The sequence below is a fragment of the Salvelinus sp. IW2-2015 genome, linkage group LG23 (genome assembly GCF_002910315.2).
Source record: "Salvelinus sp. IW2-2015 linkage group LG23, ASM291031v2, whole genome shotgun sequence".
Lineage (NCBI taxonomy): Eukaryota > Metazoa > Chordata > Actinopteri > Salmoniformes > Salmonidae > Salvelinus > Salvelinus sp. IW2-2015.
The window spans coordinates 35,854,882-35,874,475 of NC_036863.1; the positions used below are offsets into that span (position 1 = coordinate 35,854,882).

At 43.1% G+C, this 19,594-nt stretch overlaps 1 protein-coding gene across 1 annotated transcript in view; it reads left to right on the forward strand.

Annotated features, from left to right (window-relative positions):
* The first annotated feature begins 14,631 nt into the window (after window positions 1–14,631).
* The window catches only part of kcnip1b (Kv channel interacting protein 1 b), a 50,205-nt gene continuing 45,242 nt past the window's right edge, over window positions 14,632–19,594 (forward strand). Inside the window, exons 1-3 of the mRNA XM_023969245.2 lie at window positions 14,632–14,969; window positions 15,460–15,556; window positions 15,698–15,858. Coding sequence (XP_023825013.1) covers window positions 15,771–15,858 — 88 coding nt within the window. The 5' untranslated portion in view covers window positions 14,632–14,969; window positions 15,460–15,556; window positions 15,698–15,770. The remainder of the gene's footprint in view (window positions 14,970–15,459; window positions 15,557–15,697; window positions 15,859–19,594) is intronic.

Sequence of the window (19,594 nt, forward strand, 5' to 3'; positions counted from 1 at the left end):
CCCTAACCCGGACAATTGTGCACCGCCTCATGGGTCTCCCGGTCGCAGCCGGCTGCAACACAGCCCGGGATCGAACTCGGATCTGTAGTAACACCTCTAGCACACTAACGATAGAACAGACGGTTCACCTTTTCCACTGACGTTTGTAGGCTACGTCTGAATATTGTKATTTCTCCAGTAGCCTAGGCAATATTTAATTTATAAACATAATACATATATGATAAATATTGCATKTTTTCTGGCCAAGAGTTCATATTCCCCAAGTAGCCATACAACAAATTACCATGTGCATCTCTCAGTTAATTGGGCCTATTAGAAAGGCTTATTATAATTTCAGGTTTTTGCTCTATGCATCCAAAAGGGAGAGTGGTTTATAACATACAGCAGAATTGAACAGGTGAACAGACAGTTGATATGTTGAAGTGTGTAGCCTAACACTGTTAGAAACCCTACTGTAGTTTTTTTCCTTCAGATTATACAATGATTCAGAGTTCGCGGGCAGTGCTGCAGATTCAGGTTTGGGAGAAAGAAAATGCAAAACATTATTGAACTCAAACAATCTGTTTACAGGTCCACCACAATTTGCAATTGTTTTTGTGTTTCAGAAATAGCAAATGTCACTGAAAAACAAACAACATTCTGCCAACACCCAATTGATATTTCCTTTAGGTACACTGTCTTGGCCTAATTCCAATACGTCATAAGTATACAGCAAATCAGGYCGTGTTTGTCACCATAATGAGCGTTATTCAGGCAGAGTAATAATGCTCGTTCACGCGTGCACAGTTTTACAACCGGTCTGATTTTGCAATGACCATCTCTGTCTCCGGGCTTGAAACCCATTGAAAACGGGTGGTTTGAATTGAAGAGGGGAGTACACAAGGGCAGACGAAGATTATCAAGGATCTGGATGGATTCTGTATYTAGGAATGGTCTAAGATCCCTCCCAATGAATTTTCCAACTCATAKAACKTTTTAGAAAGAGGCTCAGTGCTGTTACCCTTGCAAGACGAGGTACTGAAAGGTATTGGAAACATTTTGACCCCTGCCTTTTTGAGAGAAAAAAATWGCACTTGTTAAACAAATCTCTTTCTCTGAGCKATCCTATTAGAATAAAAWAATATAATTTCCCKAAAAAGTTGAGCTTACAATATAGCTCAGTATTTGAATMATTTARTTTATACAGTAATRTTTTGCTAATCTTTATCAAGGGTGACAATKATTTCTGATCCCACTGTAKATATATATTTATCCTCATATTATTCCTCATCTAAAGCGTTAAGCAGAAAGAACAAGGTGCTCAATACAGCATGGGAGTCAGTGGCCATCCATTGATTGCTATGCTCTGCTCTAAACTCACCTCCTTCCCCTCCTCCATGTCAGAAAGCATCTCCATGGCGACCAGCCTTTAATTCTCCTTCTCACTGCTCCGGTTCATCTCTACAGCTTTGCCTCACAGGGCCATCCTCCTGCAACCCTACCGTATACCTACTGTACACAGTAATACAACAGACCCCAACACAACACTGTGTGTTCTAGAGCAGTGCTACCTAACCCAGGTCCTAGAGTACCCCCCCAACAGTACACAGTTTTGTTGTAGCCCTTGACAAACACACCTCATTCAATTCATTGAGGGCTTGACGATTAGTTGACAAGTTGAATCAGGTGTGCTTGTCCATGGTTACAATAAAAAATATGTACTGTTGGGGGTACTCCAGGACCAGGATAGGGAAACACTGTTCTAGAGATCATGTTACGCTGAAATGGTCTCTCACTGCCGCAAACTAGGAGTTAACATCTGTCCCAGCGCTCACTCCAATAAACGTCATCTGACCTCTTGTTGACCCCAACCCCAAGAGATGAAGACTCAGCCACACCTTGCGTCCACAGGCCTACAGCACACACACCCACAAAGCCAACCTTCCACTTGCATTTTCCACACCCATTTTGTAACGCAGCTCAAATGAGATCATGCACACTCAGTGTCTGAGAGTTCTGACTGTGCAGAGGGAGCACTRTAAACTTGGAACAGAGGAAGACAGTGTGTCTCATTACATCTTCCATTAACCTGCCTTCCTCTGACCTACATGTCACTCCATTCCCACTGGATCTGTAGCTTTACACTGCTGTCTACTGCCAGGGATACTGAGGACAGATGTGTCTATTCTGTATAACAGGGGACCACATCACAATTCAGTAGTAAGCACAAATAACCCAATGTATTATTCCAGGCTAGAGCCATTTCCTTCCTGTTCAACAGAAATAGAGTAATTGTAGTTTCATCCTCCTTTGTTGGCCTCTAAACCCTGAGCTCTCTCAGCTCTAGGCTAATAGACATTTTATCTCTTATTTAATATCTGGCTTTAAAAATAGACAATGATTAACATTAGCCACCCTTCTCTGGGGCGTGTGCTGACCCCATAAGAATGGTAGTAATAGCTAATGGTTCTGACAGAGTGTGTGAATACACCTGGGGTGACCTGGCCACGGGAGAAAACGATGCCACCCCCTATTAACCTACATGTACCACTGTTTATGTAATGAGTTACTTAATGAGGTGGTAATAGCAATMTTTATGCCGTTATTATGGGMTGGAAATACTGCAGTAGCAGCAGCTTTGTTTTAGCCTACTGAGATGGYGTTTTTGGGTACTCTTGTATGCTGTTTATGTAGTATTATTGTTTGTATTCTATAAGGAAGAATTGCTACAGTGGTTGATATACTGGATAATTAAGCAATAAGGCCCGAGGGGGTGTGGTATATGGCCAAAATACCATTGCTAAGGGCTGTTCTTATGCACGARGCAACGCAATACAGCGAAATGCAGAAGACACATTTCAGTTGAATGCATTCAGTTGTACAACTGACTAGGGATCCCCCTTTCCCTTTCCTTTCCCTTAGACGTGATATATTGGCCATATCCCACAAACCCCCGAGGTTCCTTATTGCTATTATAAACTGGTTAACAATGTAATTAGAGCAATAAAAATAAATATTTTGTCATACCCGTGATATACCACGGCTGTCAGCCAATCAGRTCTCAGGCCTCGAACCACCCAGTTTATAATATATGCTAATGCTAGTGGAGCTTCTCCTGATTTCATACCTTTTTGACATAAGTGCTTTCCAGTTACATAATAGCATTACCATTTGTTTGTCTTTAGGATGTTTTCATTGCACAGGTAGCAAAGTGGCAACACTGCATTAAAGGAAGAGCAGTATCATGGGTTTTGAGTTAGCCTAGCTTTGCATGATGACGATGTACCAATGGGACAATAAACAGGCTACTGTACTTAATTGTGCAGTGTTAACACCACTATCTAATTATGCAGTACCTTTGTAGTGGTYCAGTGGGACCTGGGAAATAGGGGCGGTTTGGCCATCTGGCAACTCTGGCAAATTCCAGATTGGCTGGACCATTTTTTTGTTGGGTGTACTGGTTGAAATTAGCACACACACACATTTTTTTWATGAAAAGGTGGCATGGCCAGCAGCCCACAGGCCTGTTAATGTGTTTACCTTTCTCTGTTATACTAATCTATAATGAGCCTTTGGCTGATCTGTGAGCAATGGCCGGCCCATTTTGTTTCATGGCTCTGTTCAGGGCAGTCTTCGACAATCCTCCAGAGGGCAGAGAGGGAGTTGAGCAACTTTTCCAACTCCAGCAGGGTGCCCAGACCACTGCGGAGTACGCCCTCACCTTTTGAACTGTGGCAGCCTCCAGCGGATGGAATGAGCCAGCGTTCCATACTCTATTCTGCAGTGGACTGCGGGAGGAGGTCCAGATGGAGTTGGCATGTCGGGATAACAACATATCCTCATCTCGATGGCCATAACCTTTTTCGGGAAGCGTCGGTGTCCACCTCGCCACTCACCTCCCTCCTTTGGTGTTGCCGGAGACAACTGGGGCTCTGTCCCTATTGCGGCCAGGAGAGGGAACACGCACCTGCCACCTGCCCTCCAGAGTGCATCTACGTCCCCATGYGGGTAAGACATCAGCTGTTTCCTGGGCACACACATCCCTCGCCGCTGGACACCCAGGTATCACCCGTTTAAACAATCCCTCTCCGATAAATACTGGTGGCCCACCTTGGCGCAGGACGTCGCCCACTATGTCAACTCATGTTGGGTATGTACTCAATCCAAATCTCCCCGGCATGRTCCAGCAGGTAACCTATAGTTTAGAACTTCCCACCAACTACCGGATCTCACCCTCCTCTCATGTTTCCCTCCTCAGMTCGGTGGTTCCTGGTCCCCTGGCTGACACACCTCCACCTCCCCTGGACATCGAGGGGTCCCGGTGGCGAACATGCCAACTTCTGCTTCCTCCCTCTAATAACCACCGGTCCTGGCAACCCACATTGCGCACACCTGGCAACCATCATTGTGCACACCTGCTTCCCATCTATAAGCACACCTGGACTTCATCACCACCCTGATTACTCTTTCTTCTTTCTTCTATTGTTTTGTAACTCTCCATGTTRGTTGTTATTATTAAACTCACCATCTGCACCTGCTCCCTGAGTCTTCATTACAGCCCTGCCCCTATGCCTGTACCCTCACTGGGGCCTGCTGCTGTGATGAGCATGCCACTCTCATCTGCCCCCATGTACCTGAGAGAAAAAAGTGTTCTGATAGTATAACATTTCAAAATGCAATTGCTGGAAAAACACAGCTTTGAAAGCTTCGTCSCCTTGTCACTGCCGAAGAGAGGAGTGTCTCAGCTTTCTGTAAGTACAATTAGTATTTCTCCATTCTCAATAGTATCTATTTTAGAGTTAGCTTTCTACTGCGTGCCATTAAAAGCACACATTGTGTACATCATAAGGCCACACACAGCAGAGCAGATGTTAAACGTATCCCTCGGTATAATCCGCATATTAACTTCAAACCTCACAGGCTGTTTCAGGGAATATCATCAAACCAAGATCAATCAATTTTACACAAATGTGCTCATATTCACACACATATACCACAACACATGCACAGATACTGGGAAATACATTACATACATACGTAATTATCCACACTTCAATGCAAACATGAGATCACTGTATCATACTTCTCTTGTTCCAGTACAACYATCTGGTTTTAACTGAGTGTGAACTGAGCTGATATATGACAGCTAGTGTATTATGAAGTATGCATGTGTCACGAGGTGGAAAGGTGACAACATTTATTAAGACATGGTTTTCCATATTTCCATTTCAACACATTCCAGTTTCTAATTTCCATTCAATTGCTTTGTTTCCATGAATATCATTTATTTAACTTTTTACTCTAAAACCATGCTAGTTAAAKTCATCAAAACAAAACAAAGAAAACAAAGGGGCACAGGAAGTGGTGCAGCACGGAAGGCATCCATCTTCTCAACACTTCCARTTTATCTTAAAGAACCTCCATTAGCCATGAGCTCACCAAAAAAAGCAAGTATGGGTAGCTGCATCCCAATTTGGTGACCACAGAATGGGCGCGTGGGTGAGTCGAAAGGAGTGGGCGTATGGGAAGTGAATCAGCTAATTGGGCAGATTGTTTGCCACTTAAGACCATTTTGCTTGACTGATTGGGCTGCACTACGAGTCGCTAGTAAGCCGGCGTCCAGTGCACCGGTGTTGTGCCTGCTTCCTATTGGGTATCATGGTCGTGTCGCCGGTGGTCGCTACGTGGTCATTTTTTCTCAATTTGATTATATTTCATGTATGATAGCAGCTTACACAAAAAGATATCTAACATTGATAACCATCTAGATGTCAGCTTGATACATACATAAAGTCTACTACTCAATGGGGATGGCATAAACGTCAACAACACAGCAACAACACATGGACAGAGTGCCCTTCACTCCCGCTTGACAAGCACTACTATCCGACACCGGCGTGGAAAGTAGCTACCTCGTAGCCAATATTAGGTTCACAGTCACAGTAAGCACACGCAATGTATGAAGCAACAGTACACCCATCATCAACACTTTTCATAAAAAATAAACAATCTTCAATGTTATAACTCAAAGTGTACAATTATTTGTGTAAAACTAACAGTGAAATACGACTCAGACTAATCCTCTGGCTTAAAAACAGAAGTCCAAACTCTTCCGGTACGGTAGCTCAATGTACGGTAGTTGCATCATGGTATGAAAGGAAAGAAAAAAAACACAGCTGAATCAAAACTGTCTAACCTATAGCAAAGCACTTTCGACKCACCCACTCCTTTCCACATGCCCACTACGTTCCTTTCGCGCACCCACTCGCCCATACTCCGGTCGCCATATTGGGARGCAGCAARCRCCTTCTCAAACAAAGCCCTACATGCACTTACAAAACCTAGGATCCACCATGCCTTCGGACTGCATTCGCTTCTTGTCGGCGGKCGCCTAGAACACCGAAAGAGTTTGAACACACAGAATCCAAGTCACATGACTCATCAATTATCCAGTAGATATTCTTAATTTAGATGGCATATGCAAATAGCTCACAACTGTGACACATCRGATGTACACTGAGTGTACAAAACATTAGGAACACCTGCTCTTTCCATGACATAGACTGACCAGGTGAATTCAGGTGAAAGCTATGATCCCTTTTTGATGTCCACTTCAATCAGTGTAGATAAYGGAGACAGGTTAAAGAAGGATTTTTAAGCATTGAGACAATTGAGATGGATTGTGTATGTGTGCCATTCAGAGGGTGAARGGGTAAGACAAAAMATTTAAGTGCCGRTGAACGGGGTATGGTAGTAGGTGTCAGGRGCACCGGTTTGGGTGTGTCAAGAACTGCAACGCTGCTAGGTTTTTCACTCTCAACAGTTTCCCGTGTGTATCAAGAATGGTCCACCACCCAAATGACATCCAGCCAATGGCAGGCCAGTGGTCGAAAGCAAGTCATTGATGAAAGAGGACAAAGGAGGCTGACACAAATTGGTGCACAAAGACCCATAAAAAAAATGCACAACTTGTCGTACCTTGACATGAATGGGGTATGGCAGCCGACAACCTTACAGATTTCCTCTTCTTTCACCAAGAATTAAGAAACTGCGATTGCAGTGGGCTAAGGAATGAAAACACTGGACACTGGAAAAACATTGCCTGGTCTGATGAATCCCGGTTCCTGCTGTTTCACGCTGATGGGAGTACTAGGGTATGGAGAAAACCACGAGTACATGCATCCATCATGCCGCGTGTCAACATTACAGGCTGGTGGTGGTGGTGTGATGGTGTGGCATATGTTTTCATGGTACACATTGGGCCCCTTGATAAAAGTGGTTAAACATTTGAATACCACAGGATATCTGAACATCATTGCCAATCAGGTGTATCCCTTCGTGGCAGCAGTGTATTCATCTGCGAATAGATTTTTTTCAGAAGGATAATGTGGGCTCCCGACTGGCACAGACATCTAAGYCACTGCATCTCAGTGCTAGAGGCGTCACTACAGACCGTGGTTCGATTCCATGCTGTATCACACATTGTAAATGAGATTTTTTTCTTAACTGACTTGCCTAGTTAAATAAAAATAAAAATAAAAATGCCACAAAGCTAGAATTGTCCAGGAATGGTTCCATGAACATAACAGTGAATTCAGCTTACTGCAGTTGTCTGGCCAGTCACCAGATCTCAATCCAAATGAGCATCTGCGGGATGATGGAATGAGCTATTCTGAGTAGATATCTACTACCAACCAACTTGACACAACTGTGGGAAGCATTGGAGTCGAAATGGCATCCCTGTGGAACGCTTTCGACACCTTCTAGAGTCCATGCCCTAACTAATTGAGGCTGTTCTGAGGGGAAAAGGGGGTGCAACTCAACATTAGGAAGGTGTTCCTAATGTTTTGTACGCTCAGTGTATATCATAATGAGTGGTATCGGTCTTTGTGAGTAAGTGATGATGTGTGTTAGTGATGCGCGGGTTGACTCACAGCCCGCAGTCCCCACGGTTATGTCCGCGGGCGGACTGGTTTAGGGTCATTAAATATTGTGTGGCTGAAGGGRTGGTGGATGGCAGGCGGTTGAATAAAGAGAAACAATACATACAAAATTCCATAAATGTATAATTATTGTGAAATGTATATAGGRTACATTTAAGTTTTTCTTTCATTATTTTAGGCATTAGTGCATAAGCTTAAAATGTAGGGCTTAACTGTACACACGCCAAATAGCCTACACAGCCTATCCCAAATACTGCTTTTGGGAACAGGCAGAAACAATTCATGTCTTTCRACAGAGGCAAAAAGGACACTGTCAAAGTTTAATTCAGTAAGACAAAAGCTGCGAAAGGAGAGTTGAAAATAAAATAAAGTGGTAAAAGAGGATGATAACAGTCACAAGACGGGGACTTCAAATAGGCCCGTGGCACGTCAAGGGAACTGTAGCCTACTGTTTAGATGGGTTTAATGGAAACTGAAATCTGGACATTGACTAACCAGAACAAATTACTGTTTTTTTTGCAAACTACAAAGTCCTCTGAAACTACTAGTCCCCTTGCAAATCGGCATCCCTCTGTTTTGAGAGAAATGTCTGAGTTTGTCAGGTATTGCACGTGGTTTGAGCAAGAAAATTTGATTTGATCAATTGAAGTGCTGCGTATAGCCTACTATATGAAGGGCCTGCATGTATCAACTTTCACAGTGAATGCTTTTGTTTKTACGTTTTGTGCGAATGCATTGTACGTCACTAAATGCATCATTAATATTCCACCGATTTAATGCAACCCTTGCTGTTAATAGATCGCCTAGCGTAGCAGCATACAACAGATCTAAACCTCTGGAACAAGTTGACTTTCTCATCCATAGCCTAATAACGCATATTAAGTGCAAGGGCACTATTTAGCTCACATCTCAAGGTAGGGGGGCATTTAGGACGTCTACTGTGGATCGCTAAAATATCCTAATGATTATGATCACACTTCCTCAATTCAAATATTATGGCGACACTATAGCAAAGATGGTTTGGTATGGTTTAGAAACTTGGYAACCAAGCTCGAGACATCAGTGTAGCCTGTTAACGTCTGGACTTGTCTTSACGCCTAGAAAATAACATCCAGGCTTACGTCATAGCTGTCAACTTATAGAAACATTTGTGTAATACTAGTCCCGTGCGAATAGCCTAAATATGAACTCCTGCAGAATTAAGCATTTATTGCAGTAAAATTATACACCAAATGTAGGCAAAATATGGACAGCTTCTACCCCCAAGCCATAAGACTGCTGAACAGCTAATCAAATGGTTACCCAGACTAAATGCATAGTCACTTTACCCCTACCTACATGTAGGGCCAACATATAACCTCGACTAACCTGTACCCCCGGACATTGACTCAGTATTGATACCCCCCGTACATAGCCTCCTTATTGTTATTTTATTGTTTCTCTTTAAWTTTTTACTTTAGTTTATTTAGTCAATATTTTTCTTAACATTTATTTTTATTAAAACAGCATTGTTGGTTAAGGGCTTGTAAGTAAGCTTTTCATGGTAAGGTTGTATTCYGTGCATGTGACAAATAACATTTGATTTGATTTGACTTGGGAACAGGAGTGGAGAAATATGTTTAATTTATTTCTGCATCTTTAAGGAATGTAATGCTCAGTTAGATACCATCTGTTGAGGTGCTGTCTTAATCATAAAAGCATCATAAAAGCTGATGGTATTTCAACCACATCAAATATGCTTCAAAGCCGAACTGAAATCTTATCAGAAACACATTGGGTTGTTTTCAAAGCTTTCTTTTCACTCAGAACTGGTCAAACTGATGTCATTTGGACATTTTTCACAGAAAATCGTTCCCGTTTTTTATTTTGCGTTATTGTATTTTCTCCTCTCTCCCTAAACTTATTTGCTCCGCGATGAATGACAGAGAACTTTACCGATGTCAACTAGATTCAAGAATTCATTCTATCGAATGAATTCCAAAATGTCGGAAATGATAAGCAGAAACATATCTAAATCAGGCAACAACAAAAAAATACTGCACCCCCACTCAAAGAAATTGCTCTGCAGTCTTAGACTGTAGCCTATAGCGCATTTTCTATATTTGCGTGTAAGGGTTGGGTGCAGGCCTCAGATTTTCACTTAAACAGACATGGTCGGGTGGTTGRGGATGGGTTATCAGCAATTGCGCCCGGGTGCTGGTGAAAAAACAGCTGACCCAAGCACCACTAGTGTGTATTACTAACTCGCTACACTGTCAGTTCATGTCTGTACAGACAGCCTAATTTAAAAAAAGTATTTTGACCAATCAGATCGGAAAAAGATCTGATGTGAAATGATCTGATGTGATTAGTCAAAAGACCAATTCGTGAGAGAAAAAAAAGATCAGAATAGTGCTGCCTGTGTAAACACAGCCTATGTCTCTCACTCCCTCTCTGCTTTTAAAGCCAATCTATATTTAAACCAGCTAAAAGAGTGCATCATTCACTTCTCATCAATCAAGCCCTCCTCCCACAGACATGTTAGTCCCCTCAAGGAGCAGGACTCTAACCCGGGGGCTTATAAGAAATCCCGCAATACCCTCCGACGAACCATCAAACCGGCAAAGCGTCAATACAGGGCTAAGATCGAATCGTACTACTACGCTGCCCAGTGACACGAGCCTAGCAGATGAGCTAAATAACTTCTATGCTCGCTTCGATGCAAGTAACACTGAAACATGCATGAGAGCATCAGCTGTTCCGAAAGACTGTGTGATCACGCTCTCCGCAGCCGATGTGAGTAACACCTTTAAACATGTCAACATTCACAAGGCTGCTGGGCCAGACGGATTACCAGGACGTGTACTCCGAGCATGCGCTGACCAACTGGAAAGTGTCTTCACTGATATTTTCAACCTCTCCCTGACCGAGTCTGTAATACCAACATGTTTCAAGCAGACCACCATGGTCCCTGTGCCCAAGAACACTAAGGTAACCTGCCCAAATGACTACCGACCTGCAGCACTCATGTCTGTAGCCATGAAATGCTTTGAAAGGCTGGTCATGGCTCAGATCAACACCATTATCCCATAAACCCTAGACCCACTCCAATTTGCATACCGTACCAACAGATCCCCAGATGATGCAATCTCTATTGCACTCCACACTGCCCTTTCCCACCTGGACAAAAGGAACACCTATGTGAGAATGCTAATCATTGACTACAGCTCAGCGTTAATCACCATAGTGCCCTCAAAGCTCATTTATAAGCTAAGGACGCTGGGACTAAACACCTCCCTCTGCAACTGGATCCTGGACTTCCTGACGGCCTTCCCCCAGATGGTAAGGGTAGGTGACAACACATCCGCCACGCTGATCCTCAACACGGGGGCCCCTCAGTGGTGCGTGCTCAGTCCCCTCCTGTACTCCCTGTTCACTCATGACTGCACGGCCAGGCACGACTCCAACACCATCATTAAGTTTGCTGATGAAACAACAGTGGTAGGCCTGATCACCAACAACGATGAGACAGCCTATAGGGAGGAGGTCAGAGACCTGACCTTGTGGTGCAAGGACAACAACCTCTCCCTCAACGAGATCAAGACAAAGGAGATGATTGTGGACTACAGGAAAAGGAGGACCCAGCACGCCCCCATTCTCATCGATGTGGTTGTAGTGGAGCAGGTTGAGACCTTCAAGTTCCTTGGCATCCACATCACCAACAAACTAACATGGTCCAAGCACACCAAGACAGTTGGGAAGAGGGTACGACAAAACCTATTCCTCCTCAGGAGACTGAAAAGATTTGGCATGGGTCCTCAGATCCTCAAAGGTTTTACAGCTGCACCATCGAGAGAATCCTGACTGGTTGCATCACTGCCTGGTATGGCAACTGCTCGGCCTCCGACCGCAAGGCACTACAGAGGGTAGTGCGTACAGTCCAGTACACCACCGGTGCCAAGCTTCCTGCCATCCAGGACCTCTATACCAGGCGGTGTCAGAGAAAGGCCCTAAAAATTGTCAAAGACTCCAYCCACCCTAGTCAGAGACAGTTCTCTCTGCTACCCCACGGCAAGCGGTACCGGAGCGCCAAGTCTAGGTCCAAGAGGCTTCTAAACAGCTTCTACCCCCAAGCCATAAGACTCCTGAACAGCTAATCAAATGGCTACCCAGACTATTTGCATTGCCTGCTGCTACTCTCTGTTATTATCTATTCATAGCCCCTTTAATAACTCTACCTACATGTACATAATTACCTCGACACCGGTGCCCCAGCACATTGACACATTGACTCTGTACCGGTACCCCCTGTATAGAGCTCCGCTTTGGTTATTTACTGTTGCTATTTTATTATTTGTTATTCTTATCTCTTACATTTTTAGGGGTTTTCTTAAAACTGCATTGTTGGTTAAGGGCTTGTGAGCATTTCGTCACCCTTCACTGTAAGGTCTACACTTGTTATATTCGGCGCATGTGACAAGTACAATTTTATTTGATATACTCTCATCCTCTAAGTATCCCCCTTTTCCCCCCCTGAAGTTCCTGCTCCGTATTAGACATGTACAATATACGCTTTATCATTTACAACCCTTAAAAAAAAATCTCTCTCTCTCTCCCTCTCCCTCTCCCTCGTTCTCTCTCTCTCTCGCTGCAGATGAATTGTTTATTATTATTGCTATCCTGGTACGCAGCTGTGTGCCTCTAACTGTGCAGGCAAGACACTGCGCACAGCCTACATGCTCTCATCTCTTTCCCCGCCAGTACCTTTCTGTGTGTTGTTTACATTCAGTGGTAGGTGGCTGTATACAGTYAGGTCCGGAATTATTGGATCGATTGATAAAGCTGATCAAAAAATATTTTATAAAATGAACAATACAAATACTGAGCTGTATTGTATGCTCCAAAACATGGAAAGATTAAATTGTATTATACTAATACAATTCCTCTGTAACGGCTGTCGTCTTCCTCGTCTGAGGAGGATAAGTTAGAAGGATCGGAGGACCAATGRGCAGCGTGGTAATTGTTCATCTTACTTTAATAAAGGTGAACACTCAAAATACAAAACAACAAAAGTGACAACCGAAACAGTTCTATCTGGTGCAGACACACAAAGACTGAAAACAACCACCCACAAAACCCAACACAAAACAGGRTACCTAAATATGGTTCCCAATCAGAGACAACACAAAACACCTGCCTCTGATTGAGAACCATATCAGGCCAAACACAGAAATAGGAAAACATAGAAATACAAACATAGACTGCCCACCCCAACTCACGCCCTGACCATACTAAATAAAGACAAAACAAAGGAAATAAAGGTCAGAACGTGACATCCTCAGAGAAAAATATTMTATTTAAGAAGTCAAAAATATATAGAGAGATCCCCTGTTTTCAATCATCCAGCACCCCTCCCCCTGCGAGGATAATGACACTGAGACTTTTTCGAAAATGGTTTATGAGATTGGAGAACACATTGGGAGGGATCTTAGACCATTCCTACATACAGAATCTGTCCAGATCGTTAATATGCTTTGTCAACGCTTATGGACTGCCCTCTTCAATTCAAACCACAGGTTTTCAATGGGMTTCAAGTCCGGAGACTGAGATGGCCATTGCAAAAAGTTGATTTTGTGTTCAAAGGCTCAGTGTCGTTATCCTCGCAAGGGTAGAGTGCCGCTGTATTGAAAACAGGGGATCCAATCATTTTGACCCATATTACTTCTTAAATAAAATATATTTCTCTGATAAATTGTATTAAATATAATATTTTATTTATATTTCCATTTTTCGAACAGGGTACGGTAGTAGGTGCCAGGCGGACTGGTTTGTGTCAAGAACTGCAACGCTTCTGGGTTTTTCAAGTGCAACAGTTTCCCATGTGTATCAAGAATAGTRCACCACCGAAAGGACATCCAGCCAACTTGAAACAACTGTGGGAGGCATTGGAATCAACATGGGCCAGCATCCCTGCTTTCGACACCTTGTAGTGTCCACACAATTCAATATTAAGAAGGCAATATTAGGAAGGTGTTCTTAATGTTTTGTACACTCAGTGTAGCTAGTGTTCATATTTGAACAGCTTTAGTAATGACAAAATGAGATATGCCTTCTCGTGGGGATAATCCACTTTTCAAACTCACACCATTCCAGATAAGAATATCTCTATGGACCGAGCAAGGCCCAACACTAATCTGCACTTTAATTAGAACTATGAAAGGCTTTTTAGAAGCATATTTTCTCCTCTTTGCATACCTATTTCTCACCACTCCCCCTTCCATCCATCCTCCATCCCTTCCTTCCACAGCCTCTTCGCACAATAATCCCAGTAATTTGCCCTACTACTGTCATCTCAGTGGCTTCCTCCTCTAGCAGTCACAATCCCTGTAGCTGGCTGGTGTATTAACCCAATGACGGCAAGCAATAATCAGTGGCTTAAGGCTCACTTAAAAAGGATGAAATAATATACATTAAAATAAAGAAAAGATAGATTAAAGGAAGGGGAAGAGAGAACCAAGGGATGTCAATTGTTGCCTCATCCTCGTGTGGCTATGGGGGGGTAGGAAGAGGTAGGAAGTGTGTGAAGTAAGAAGAGTGTGTGAGACAGAAAATGAGAGAGAGACCAACAGAGAGATAGAGAGAGAGAGACAGAGCACATGTGCGAAAGGGGAGGAGGGAGAGCGAGGGAGCAAACAGCGGTGGAAGTGGGTGGCGTTCTCTGCTGCAGGGATCTGTCCAGGAGCAGAGCTAGACAGTGGCAATACACAGCAGTACAGAACCGAACAGAACAGAACAGACGCAGGGCTCCAGCTATAAGCGGCCCAGAGAGGACCAGGCAACACAGAGAGAGAGAGAGAGAGGTTGAGAGAGAGGTATATAAAGATAGAGAACCCGCTGACCACAGAGACCTCAAGAGGAACACCCCAGAGACTGAGGGAGAGAGAGGGGTGATCAAAAAGACAGAAACACAGAGGGGAGGAGAGAGGAGAGGACACAGGAGAGAGGAGTGGACACGGCATCTCCACGGACACAGAGAACTTTCTGCAGCGCACTGAGTTCTCTACGATGGTCTGCATTCTACGCCTTCCTGAGCCACTCAATTATTCATCTTTCCCTTCTCATCTGATGTTGAAACACAACTTTTCCTTTTAAAAGTTTGAGAGACGGACGTCTGGGTATTTCTTACCTACCAACATATATTTGTTTCTTATACCGCTGGCTGTTTTTCTGTCTGTGCAACAGAACAGGCTTTGGATCTTACCTGTGTGCCTGAGTGTGTGTGAGTGAGTGAGTGGGTGGGTGGGTGTSTGAGTGTGTGTGTGAGTCGATGTGTGAGTTGGTGASTGTTAGTGAGAAAGTGTGTAACTGAGTGTTTGAGCGTATAAGTGATTGAGTGAGTGTTAGTGAGAAAGTGTGTAACTGAGCGTTTGAGTGTATAAGTGATTGAGTGAGTGTTAGTCTGAGTGAGTGAAGGATTGAGTTTTGGATTCAATGTAAGAAAGGCCTGAAGACAGGTACTGTACCTCTAACTTACAGGCGGCTTCATCTTTCCTCACAGTTTTCCCCATGAGGATTCTCTAAATGGGACTTTGAAATCTCTTCTCTAAGGGCCTCATCAAGAAGATATGTGTTTTCACACTGGATAATTTTAAAGGGTACGTCTTTTGCGTGTAAGGAGCCAGTGAAGGAGACATTTCTCCACCTTAGGCTCCTGTCAACTCTTTGAAGGAGGCATTCCTATCACATATAATGAACCTTTGAGAGACAATTTGTTCTACTCTTCTCTACCCCATCAGGAGTGGGTGAGGAGGACAGTGGCAGATCAGCTCCAGTGACGCTCCAGTGGCCACGTCGGCCGCCTCTGTCAGGATGGCTGGCTGTACCTGCCGCTGCAGACAGGGGGTGCTCAAGTTCATTCAGTCTCTACGCAGACTTGTCTCTGGGACGCTTACCAAAGGTACTGCACCCGCCTCATCTAACACGCCTTTACATCCTCTGTTTTCTTTCAGTTCTCTTATTTTCCTTGGCATCCTCCTTTACTCTCACGCCAGCTATGTACTGTAGATATGATATTGTAAATATTATGCGAGAAAGGAAGTAACTARGTCTGGTCATTTCCATGTAGAAGGACCCATGAGCACCAACATGTGAAGTTTATCGGAGCATATCAAATTGGGTGTCAAATGACAGCTAAGAGACTATATTTTTGAATATTTTAATTAAGGCATTTTTAACATTTTCAACCATTTTAAATTGTAAAAATGTAGAATAAGCAAAAGGCTTTGATTTCTTGTCAAAGACATTGAAAAGGAGGTTTTAGAAAACGGGAAAAAGTCTAAAAATGTATTACAAATACAGTACCAGTCAAAAGTTTTGGACACACCTACTCATTCAAGGATTTTTCTTTATTTTACTATTTTCTACATTGTAGAATAATAGTGAAGACATCAAAACTATGAAAGAACACATATGGAATCATGTAAAAAKKAKAAAAAAGTGTTAAYCAAATCAAAATATATTTTAGATTTTAGATTCTTCAAAGTAGCCACCCATTGCCTTTATGCCAGCTTTGCACACACATTCTCTCAACCAGCTTCACCTAGAATYCTTTTCCAACAGTCTTGAAGGAGTTCCCACACATGCTGAGCACTTGTTGGCTACTTTTACTTCACTCTGCAGTCCAACTCATCCCAAACCATCTCAATTGGGTTGAGGTTGGGAGATTGTGGAGGCCAGGTCATCTGATGCAGCACTCCATCACTCTCCTTCTTGGTCAAATAGCCCTTACACAGCCTGGATGTGTGTTTTGGTTCATTGTCCTGTTGAAAAACAATTGATAGTACCACTAAGTGCAAACCAGATGGGATGGCGGATTGCTGCAGAATGCTGTGGTAGCCATGCTGGTTAAGTGTGACTTGAATTCTAAATAAATCACTGACAGTGTCACCAGCAAAGCACCATCACACCATCACACCTCCTCCTCCATGCTTCACGGTGGGAACCACACATGCGGAGACCTTTCACCTACTCTGCGTCTCACAAAGACATGGCGGTTGGAACCAAAAATCWAAAATTTGGACTCATCAGACCAAAGGACAGATTTCCACCGGTCTAATGTCCATTGCTCGTGTGTCTTGACCCAAGCAAGTCTCTTCTGATTATTGGTGTCCTTTAGTAGTGGTTTCATGGCAGCAATTCAACCATGTAGGCCTGATTCACGCAGTCTCCTCTGAACAGTTGATTTTGAGATGTCTGTTACTTGAACTCTGTGAAGCATTTATTTGGGCTGCAATTTCTGAGGCTGGTAACTCTAATGAACGTATCCTCAGCAGCAGTTTCATCATAGCGCTTGATGGTTTTTGCGACTGCACTTGAAGAAACCTTCAAAGTTCTTGACATTTTCCGGATTGACTGACCTTCATGTCTTAAAGTAATGATGGACTGTTGTTTCTTTTTGCTTATTTGAGCTGTTCTTACAATAATATGGACTTGGTATTTTACCAAATAAGGCTATCTTCTGTATACCACCCCTACCTTGTCACAACACAACTGATTGGCTCAAATGTATTAAGAAGGAAAGAAATTCCAAAAATGTACTTTTAACAAGGCACACCTGTTAATTGAAATGTGACTACCTCATTCCAGATGACTACCTCATGAAGCTTTTTGATAGAATGCCAAGAGTGTGCAAAGCTGTCATGAAGCAAAGGGTGGCTACTTTGAAGAATCTCAAATATAAAAAATATTTTGATWTGTTTAACACTTTTTTAGTTACTGCATGATTCCATATGTGTTATTTCATAGATATGATGTAGAAAATAGTAAAATCACAAAACATGTTTGGGTCACCTGCTACTGTCCTACCGTACACTGGCATACTGTTCCAGCTGATAACTGTTTTCTTTCTCTTTTGGTCGTCTGGTGGTCAAAGCAAGAGTATGAAAAGTCTGGACAACCCCTACCTCGCTCTCTCTCTTCTCTCTCCCTTCAGTTAATGTCACCTCTCCCATCTCTTACTGACACCTACCCATGAGCCCCCTCTCTTTCCATTTACTTTAACCAGCATCCTCACCCACTGAGCACCGACCAACACGGGATGTCCATGGACYTTGAAAAGTAGTTGAAATTTGGGCAGTCCGCCCTGGCCTTGATTTCAACGTCCACAGACGTCGCTTTTTTGTCCGGTCCTTCATTTGGCCCAAACCAAATCTGAACCAAATATAGACGTCTGTATTTCACAAGTTAGGACAGCACAGTACAGTACTGTACAGTACATTAAAGTACATTGATTTGATGACATTTCAGTACAGTACAGAAAAGTAGAGTACAGTTCAGTACAGTACAGTCCTATACTGTACTGTACTGTACTGTTAATTAGAGTATAATATAGTGGAGTAGAGTTCAGTACAGTACACAGCAGAGCACACTAYAGTTGAGTACACTATAAAGTACTGTTCTGTTCTGTACTGATCTCTACTGTGCTGTACTTTGATGTCCAAACTTSTGAAACACAGACATCTATGATTGGTTTAGATTTGGTCTGGTTGTTTGGTGGCAGAGCGCTTTATTAAACTAAGAGCCAGTCTGTAGAATAATTTGCAAATGAGGATATTTTTATATTTCCACCTTTATGTACCTATTATACATCACCATGAAGAGAATGACATTCATATCCATAATTATGCATTTCTGTGTAGTACAGATCAGGGACCCATGATGAAATTATGTCACCGCAATTCTGTTGCCGGTTGTAAATCCACTTCACTTACTTTAGTTCATTAACCAAAATAAATGTGTTCAAACTAAAGGTGTCATGTCATAGCTGACACATCTTAATTCGGAGCAGACGTTTAAGAGAGTTTTTGGAAAAACATGGTCACATAAAAAACTGAGGGAGATTTTACTGAAATTCTGTTAKCAAAATGTGGATCTTCACAGTTTTTCCAGTGAATGTGTTTGTGTAAAATGTTCAGTGTAAATTGTTAAAAGTAGTCCTTGTGCATCGAGTTGTGTGGTTTGTTAAACTTTGAAATAAATGGGMMMTTTTTTGGCATACATTTTATGTAAKAATCTGGGTCTCAGGGCAATTCCATTATCGTCGAACTTCCTGTCTGTCTTTGCATAATATCCTCCATGGGGTTTGTCAACTTGCCTGTAGCACTATATCTTATAAAGAGAGGTCATCTGAACTATAGGTCCATGTAAATTTTGACATTAGCTAGYGTAACAGTGACATTAGCTAGGTGCTGGGTCAAGCCTGAGGCTGACAGTAGAGAACAGCAGTATCACATCAAACCATTGATGCCACTACATGACCACTCTGACTAATACAGCTCCTCTTATCACATACAGTCTATTGTCCATTTCATCTTCGTCTTTCTCACACTGCCAACTCTACCCGGTGTCCTCAGAGGGCTAAGAGACTGGCTGTAGGCACGGACTCAGGATCCTCAGAGGACTAGGAGACTGGCTGTAGGCACGGACTCAGGATCCTCAGAGGACTAGGAGACTGGCTGTAGGCACGGGCTCAGGATCCTCAGAGGACTAGGAGACTGGCTGTAGGCACAGGCTCAGGATCCTCAGAGGACTAGGAGACTGGCTGTAGGCACGGGCTCAGGATCCTCAGAGGACTAGGAGACTGGCTGTAGGCACGGGCTCACGATCCTCAGAGGACTAGGAGACTGGCTGTAGGC